Raw genomic sequence first — 8,351 nt, 5'->3', positions numbered from 1 at the left:
TAAGCGCGAGCTCTCTCGTGTTGTGCGCGCGCGAGCTCTGTGTATTGCGGAACAGACTACATTTCGTGCGTGAGATTGCAAATAACGGCAGTACAAGCGAATAACGAATATTATCGCAAATTACAAAATGCTGCTCAGGTAAAAGATGCTAGCAGGTAATGTTTATTTAGTAATAATAAATACGACATTTATTTTTTTTAATTTCTCCAGTACCGACAGCAGAACCGTTAACGTCAGAGCTTATCGATACTTCGGTCTTTTATAATTTGGCACCGGGACCGATTAAGTACCGGGTTTCGGTACCCATCCCTAGTCCCACTCGTGAAGCGAAAACACATTAGCTCTTTCCAACAATGCTTGCCTTAGCCTTTGCTTCCATGTCTCAGGAATTGGGGAATCTCCAAAGTTAATAAGCTTTGTATCGAACTCTCCTGTCTTTGGGGCGGATGTTACTGGATCTGCTGGATGTAAGTGACCAACCACTGTTCCTACTGGAATCACGGTGTCCTTCAGGGATTCATTGTGCATCAGTACTGGGAAATTGTGGACATCCATTTCAGAATGTGGCACTACCATGGGCTGCAGTAACACTCCAACTGGCAGAGTGGCCTCTGGAGAAGCCTCTACCAACAGAACCTCTTCTCCTAATGGTTCATTTAACTCTACCCCACAGATCGCCACGCAATTCCCTCCTGCGGACAAGGACAAGGGGCCAGGACCAAGCCACCTTACACTGCCCACTCCGTCTTCACCAGAGATCTTAGCAGGGTCACATGACAATTCTTCGGAAACTGAACTCACATTTATGCCCAAGGTCTGTGCAATGTCCACTCCAGTACTTTCTCTACACAAACGAGCCAAACGCTTGAAAAGGTTAGCATTGGTACCCAAAATAACTGGTGTTTGATCTGGACTACACGGTCCTGGGCAGATTAAGGCCAAGACTGAAAGGGTTTCCTGAGTTCCTGTGATTTTGCTAGGGAACTCAACATCTACCATCACGTAACCCAAGTAAGGGTAGCTAGACTCACTTAAACCCCATATGGCCAAACCTGTGACAGGGTGAATGGGAACATCAGACAGATGCTGCTTGTACCATGCTTCGAAGATGATGGTTACTTGTGAACCACTGTCTAATAAGGAATCACATTCATGTCCATTTACCTTTATCTGAACAACCGACGTTGGACCAACCAAACCTTCTGGAAGGTGCCTTTGTTTTTGTATGTCTACAGCACTCCTCTTTACTGAACAGTTGGTTGTACTGTCTTTTGGCTCAGGTGAATCCGAGTCTTTACTTTTGGCTTTTTTCAGCGACTGGATTAATCTTCGAACAACTTTTGCTTGGTTTTCAGCATTTCTGCATTTTGCGGCGAAGTGTCCACTTTCTCCACAGCGGTAGCAGTAATATTCATCTGGATCACTGTACGTGGTCGGCTTATATGTACCAGTGAAATTTCTAGAAGTCTCCACAGGCAAGGAGGAGACAGAGGCAATGGGCTTTTTACTTTGAACTTTCTGCTGCAATCTTTTGACCTGTTTTTTTAGGGCAGTCACTTCAGGGTTGGGGCAACTTTCTAAGGTTGTGGCTTTCATGACTGGACCAGCAGACACTTCTTCTTTCACAACTCCATATGGCGTGGCTGCCATGGAAGCGAACATAGCTTTCAGTTCCTTCAACTCAGTTTTTAAAGTCTGAATTTCTGTCTGCTTATTGTCTACCTCTGCTTTAGCATGGACTTTATGCACAGTGGAGTTTAACTTAGCCCTAGATGCCTCGTATTCTTCCTCACCGCGAATCTCACTCAAAAGCTCCAAAAAGGATGGAGGATTTACCTTCCTTTCCCTCAACTTGAGATTAACCAACATAAGATCAGCAGCAACTGCTCCTCGAAGTAACTGTTCCACTCTTGCATGGTTTGCAGCGGCAACCGACAGACCACCTCTCTTTATGACTTTGGTCACCGTCTGTTCCAACCTTTTAAGGAAGTCTGACAGTTTTTTCACTGGGCTGTTGCTGCATCAAACGAAAAGCAATATAAAGCTCTTCCCCTGATTCTGCAGAACCAAAGGCACTTTCAATAGCCTCTAAACATTGTTCTGGCTTGAGATCAGCAGTGGTTACACGAGCAGCTTTTATTATTGCCAAGGCTGGACCTCGTAGACTCTCCATAATCCGACGTCTTTTTTCTTTGTCTGAGCAATCACTTTCTTCCACCATGAGACGAGCTTGCTCTATCCAATGTTCTAAAGGCTCTTCTCTGGCAGGAGTTGGCACAGTCCCAGAAAAAACACGGAGGCGGCGATAACTGCTGCTATCGCTCACTGGTTTTTCTATTTTAGCTAGCAGATCCCCCACGGCATGAATAATGGACTCAGCCGAGCCATCATGTGCGCCCAACAACTCCTGAACATTGCTATCATCCACAGCGGTAGATGAATCATTTTGCTCTGCACTAGAAGGAGCACTTGGTGAAACTGGACTTCGGGTCACCATGACAATCGGCCAGGCTACCATTCCACCTGTGGGAAGTATTTCAGGAGGGATTTTAGAAGGATCTACAACTTCTTTGCATTCACATAAAACAGTCAAACTATCCAGTTTGCTGTTGTACATGCGTCCTCTCACACGCACTCGCCCCAGACATTTAACAGATTGGAGGGTGTCTTCTATTTGAGAAATATCTACTTCTTCAGGGACAATGACCATCAGCGCATGTGCGTCATTAAGCATTTCTCCTCGACACCATCCTTTAAGCTCATCCACCAGCCCAGGATATATTGAATAAGCAGTCATGGTCACTCTGTGCTAACTAGATGATCACTGAGACTTACTTTTGTTTCTTCTTTTACAGCACACAACTGTAACGGGACACGCAAGGAATCCCAGCGGTGCCTCCAATTTATGTAGCGCTTTCAACCCTTTCCTACATGGTTAGATAATGGAGCGCTCTGAGTTCGGATGAATAAACTTTGTTTTATCAACTATTGTGAGCTATGTGTGCCTATTTACTCACTTCAACGTATTCTGTGTAACTGTGTTTGCTACTTAACTCCTTGGGTCCCTTAAATTTAAAATAAAAATCACAAACATTTATGAATTAGGATTTTAGAATTTACCTTCTGTTAATAAAGTAATTAAATCTCAAATAATAATAAATTGAAAACACTCAAGTATACTGTAAGTTAAATGACAATTTACTGAAAAATATTGTAAGGATCAAGTTTCAGGATTTGTTCAAAAATGTAAAATAAAATAACAGTTATGTAAATAAGCAATAGGAATTTCAACAATTCACAGATGTATCAAAAAATAAATCAAATACACATTTCACATATTCACTTTTTTGTAAATAGTTATTTGTTTCCCTCTTTTTAGATATACTTTAAACTTGAGTCCCCAAACTCTCACTCAAATTCAAAATACTCTTTAACCAAATACTAAGCCGGCAATATGAGCTCACACTTAACCTTATTCAATCGGTAAGTCTTTCATTGTCACGTTGCAGGCCTGTTTGATGCTGGGGTACGTTGTGGTCAACAAACAAACAAAAGACCGCTTCACTCAACACTGAGCAACAAACAAAAAAAAATACCTTAATATCCCCAATCCGAAGAGCGTGTTTCACCTCACGACGTTGAATGTCCGTCAACCCCACGATAGCGGCGATTTCCTTATAAGGCCACAGGAATTCCGAGCACTCACGTTAACTCAAGTCATCTGGACTCATCCTCATCTGAAACTGCCACGAATCCTCATGCTGACGACTCGCCAACCGTCTCTGTAGTATAAGTTTCTGTTCTCGTTTTGACAACACACTAACTACATTAACTATTGAAACACATTATAGCATTAGTTATACTATATATTTTGTGAAACAATATCACACCAGATGAGCGCACGCTCTTCTCTCGTGCTCTCCCCATTCTTCCTCGTTCAACTTTGCCCTCAATTCTTTCCGCCCCCTTCACCTTAATCTAGAGCATTGATTGGACACCCAACATGGACAAGTGAATTCGATTGGATAAACGATAGAAATATCAAAATACAAAAATAATAAATATCAACTTAATTAACATAGAACTTATTCACAACCATATACATTTATAAAATGCACCTGAAATATAAACATGTATAAAAAAGACTTGTAAATTATTACACTGGGTTACATTAGTTTCTTTTATAATGATGTAACTCAGTTACTTACTCAGTTACTGTTTGTGAGAAGTAACTAGTAACTATAACTAATTACTTTTTTAAAGGTACGTGCCCAACACTGCTCATAGTTCAGTTCATCAAAAGAGATCAGAAGCAGAGCCCAGCTGTGTGTCTTTGAGGAGTGACAAGTCTATGGATCCACCAATAAAGTTTAACAGTGGAGATACACAGCCTGATCTCAGGTATAACATTTGTATAAAAATGTGATTACAGCATGACTTTGATAACTTTCATATATTATCACAGTTAAGTTCACAGCTCTTGTATAAACAGTTTATGAAATGATTAGAAAGTGCTCTTTAAAGTGTACTTGATAATGTTAAATGTGTAGTTGATTTTAAGAGTGAAGATACACGGCTTGGTCTCAGGTATAATATTTTTGTAAGAAATATGTGTAGGGTTATTACATTTAATATTTAGCTCAAAGGGAATCGAATATGATTCAATAGGGAATTTGAACAGAGTCACTGTTTTGCGGCTGTTCAGAATCAGCGTGCGATTCATGGAACGAGCCGAATAACGTAACTCTGCAATGGATATTACTATCCAGAATATAGTGAAGTAAGGGATAATCAACGGTTTGCCGTGCGTTAAAGGATTTTAAATGCACGACGTGGAGGCTAATAACCGCCCAACGCGAAGTGCATTTTAAATCCTTTAACGCACGGCAAGCCGTTGATTATCCCGCTTATTCCATGGTCATTTGTTAAGTTACAGACAAATTAAAACTAGGATTGATATTTGCAGCGCAAAATTTGACTGAATGGATAAAAAAGACGGTTATTTTCGTCAGTTATAACACGCAGCTCTAGCATTCTGCCCGCTTCAAATCAGACTCAGAGATTAAATAGTCCGGTAAAATCACATTTATTTGAATGAAATATAGCATTTGTTTCAGTAGATTATCGATCGACCAAGAGAGAGTGTGAAGGCAAGAGAGATGACAGCTTTACCACCCGATTGCTGAGGAATATGTAGCGATCTAGTATCTAGGCTATTTTAATAAGGATCGTAGGCAAGCGCTGACAAGAAGTTTATGTATGTGCGCAGCACAATGCGATCTCCGACCTCTCTCTCTCTCTCTCTCTCTCTCTCTCTCTCTCTCTCTGTGCTATTGTGTGCATCAATTAAAGCAGCGCATTAATATAGAACGGTGATTAAACTGACTTGGAACTACCTGTGCATTAAACGGTTCCCCTTCAGTCGAATCACTTCGACGTTACATATGCGAATTCACCTAGAATCCAATCATCTCTGAGCCTTCTACAAAAGGCCAATGAAAATTGGCGAGTGGCATTTGCATGACAAGCCACTCCCCCGTACATACGGGTATAAAGATGGCGTCATGCAGCCAGTCAAACAGATTTATTCGCTTCAGAGCCATCTATGCTCGAGCCGAATCAACTGAGTGAGATTCTTCACGACAACAACGAGTTCTTCAAAAAAGAGTTCCTGCTCTCTCTCTGTTGTGCTGCCAATCTAAGAGTGTTTCACAAAAAGAGCAATTTCTTGGCAGCCACCAGCGAGATCCCGCGGGCTGCCGTTCTCACGGCAACAAGCCGCCTGCAAACACCAGCGATCAAGCCGTCGAGCGCACAGCCGCCCCGCAGCTTTCCCTGGGCAGACCGGGAATCTAAAAGAGCAATTTCTCGCGGCCTTAAAGCGTTCTTTTCAGAATGCCTTTTCGTCCATGCGCTTCCGGGTGCGGTAGTTTCCTCCCTCCCGCGGACGGACATGATCTCTGCCTCACGTGTTTGGGGAGTGAACACGCTGAGGTGGTGTTCATGGATGGTGCGTGCCCTCATTGCGAGAGCATGACCATGGCCACGTTGAAGTCCCGCCGCTCGTTCGCGAGCCGGCTCACGCCGCCCTCCTCCCTCCTCAACTCTTGTTGAGCCGTCAATGCTTTTCGGCCACCGCGGTGAGGGGCGGTGGGGACTTAACAGTTACCGTGCAGAACGCACCGCCGGCCCACAAAGCCCTGCGGTCTTTTGTCACACAACGTGACCCCGTTGAGTTCCCACAGCAGTATGCTTCCCCGCCCAGCGGGCTGAGCGTCTCCTTCGGTGCTCCTGCGGAGGATGAGATGTCGACTGCAGCATCAGAGGGAGAGTCGGATGACGAGGTGGAACCGACGTTGCGTCAGAAGCACGTGCTTGTTCGCACCGACATCACCGCGACTGTAGCTTACATCAACCGCCAAGGCGGCCTCCGCTCCCGTCGCCTGTCTCAACTCGCCCGCCGTCTGCTCCTCTGGAGTCAAACGTGGCTCAAATCGCTGCGTGCCATTCACATCCCAGGGGAACTCAACCGTGCAGCCGATCAGCTCTCACGGCAGTCCACCCTCCCTGGAGAATGGCGACTCCACCCCGAGACAGTCCAGCTGATTTGGAGTCATTTCGGGGAGGCCCAGATAGATCTGTTTGCCTCCCCCGAATCCTCCCACTGCCAGTTGTTCTATTCCCTCAGCGAGTCCTCTCTCGGCAGGGACGCACTGGCTCACAGCTGGCCTCCGGGGCCCAAGTACGCCTTTCCCCCAGTGAGCCTCCTTGCACAGACCCTGTGCAAGATCAGGGAGGACGAGGAGCAGGTTCTCCTGGTCGCCCCATACTGGCCTGCCAGGACCTGGTTCCCAGAACTCATTTCCCTCGCGACAGCCCCTCCCTGGAAAATCCCCTTGAGGAAGGACCTTCTTTCTCAGGGGATGGGCACAATTTGGCACCCCCGTCCCGATCTATGGAGCCTGCACATCTGGCTCCTGGACGGGACGCGTCAGACTTCGCCAGCCTCTCACAGGCCGTGATAGATACCATCACTCAGTCCCGAGCTCCCTCTACAAGGCAGGCTTACGCTCTGAGGTGGAGTCTGTTCGTCGACTGGTGTTTCTCTCGAAGAGAGGACCCCCAGAGATGCACGATTGCAGTAGTGCTTTCCTTCCTGCAGGAGAGGTTGGAGCGTAGGCTGTCCCCTTCGACTCTCAAAGTGTATGTTGCCGCTATCGCCGCACATCACGATGCAGTGGATGGACCATCCATAGGTAAGCACCCTCTGGTCGTGAGATTCCTCAGAGGCGCTAGGAGGATTAATCCTCCCAGACCGCACCTCATACCTTCTTGGGACCTCTCCGTCGCCCTTCAAGGCCTGCGGGGACCTCCCTTTGAGCCACTCGCCTCAGTTGAGCTTAAGTTTCTGTCATTAAAGACAGCGCTCCTGACTGCGTTGGCCTCCATCAAGAGGGTAGGGGATCTTCAAGCTTTCTCTGTCGACGAAACGTGCCTAGAGTTCGGGCCCGGCGATTCTCACGTGATCCTGAGACCCCGGCCCGGTTATGTGCCCAAGGTTCCCACCACGCCTTTCCGCGATCAGGTGGTGAACCTGCAAGCTCTGCCCCTGGAGGAGGCAGACCCAGCTGCTGCGCTGCTGTGTCCAGTCCGTGCTCTGCGTACCTACGTAGACCGCACTCGGCACTTCAGACGCTCAGAGCAACTCTTTGTCTGCTTCGGAGGTCAGCAGAAAGGGAATGCTGTCTCCAAACAGAGGTTGGCCCATTGGGTGGTAGAAGCTATCTCCCTGTCTTATCTTTATCAGGGAGAGCCAAGCCCGTTAGGTCTTCACGCCCACTCCACACGGGGTGTTGCGTCCTCCTATGCGTTGGCTCATGGCGCCTCACTAGCAGATATCTGTAGAGCTGCCGGCTGGGCGACACCTAACACCTTCGCCAGGTTCTACAACCTTCGCGTAGAGGCCATATCCTCCCGTGTTCTGACAGGTGACCGGGAGGACGGCTAGTGTTGGCTTGCTGCGCCATTCCTACGAGGATCCGTGCGTTAATTTCCCAGCATATTCCCTTCGGTGAATCCTGGGTCCTCCATGCCCCGCAGTCAGGGCTAGATGCGGAGTAGCTCTGACTGTGCTCCTGCCTGGGTCTCCTTCGCCCCGCAGGTTGTGGCTTATTTCTCAGTATTTTTCCAAAGGTCTTCAGTTACCTTTGTTTTCCTCGTATATCCCTAATACTTATGGATGTATCGAATTTTCTTTATTTTCCACATGTACAGAAAGAAATTCATGTGCTCCGCCCCCCCAAACCCTGCTTTAGCTCAAGCTGGCATCCCTGTGGTCCCCTTCCAAGGGG

The 8,351-nt window shown here is 46.6% G+C and overlaps 2 protein-coding genes across 2 annotated transcripts in view; one reads left to right on the top strand and one right to left on the bottom strand.

The window, feature by feature from the left end:
• Positions 1–1,981: 1,981 nt before the first annotated feature.
• Positions 1,982–2,797, bottom strand: LOC141332937 (paraneoplastic antigen Ma1 homolog). The gene has a single exon (XM_073837895.1). It carries the CDS (start codon positions 2,795–2,797, stop codon positions 1,982–1,984), a length of 816 nt encoding a protein of 271 aa, XP_073693996.1.
• A 2,759-nt stretch (positions 2,798–5,556) lies between these two features.
• LOC141332936 (NACHT, LRR and PYD domains-containing protein 3-like) overlaps positions 5,557–8,351 on the top strand; it is a 31,796-nt gene continuing 29,001 nt past the window's right edge. Inside the window, exon 1 of the mRNA XM_073837894.1 lies at positions 5,557–5,627. Coding sequence (XP_073693995.1) covers positions 5,557–5,627 — 71 coding nt within the window. The remainder of the gene's footprint in view (positions 5,628–8,351) is intronic.

Source organism: Garra rufa, chromosome 4 (genome assembly GCF_049309525.1).
Source record: "Garra rufa chromosome 4, GarRuf1.0, whole genome shotgun sequence".
In the NCBI taxonomy this organism is placed as follows: Eukaryota; Metazoa; Chordata; class Actinopteri; order Cypriniformes; family Cyprinidae; genus Garra; species Garra rufa.
The sequence above is the reverse complement of the archived record's forward strand: the minus strand, read 5'-3'. Positions and strand labels throughout refer to the sequence as shown.

Excerpts from the sequence above, each read along its gene's own strand:
- LOC141332937 (XM_073837895.1), bottom strand. The coding sequence starts at position 2,797 with ATGACTGCTTATTCAATATATCCTGGGCTGGTGGATGAGCTTAAAGGA.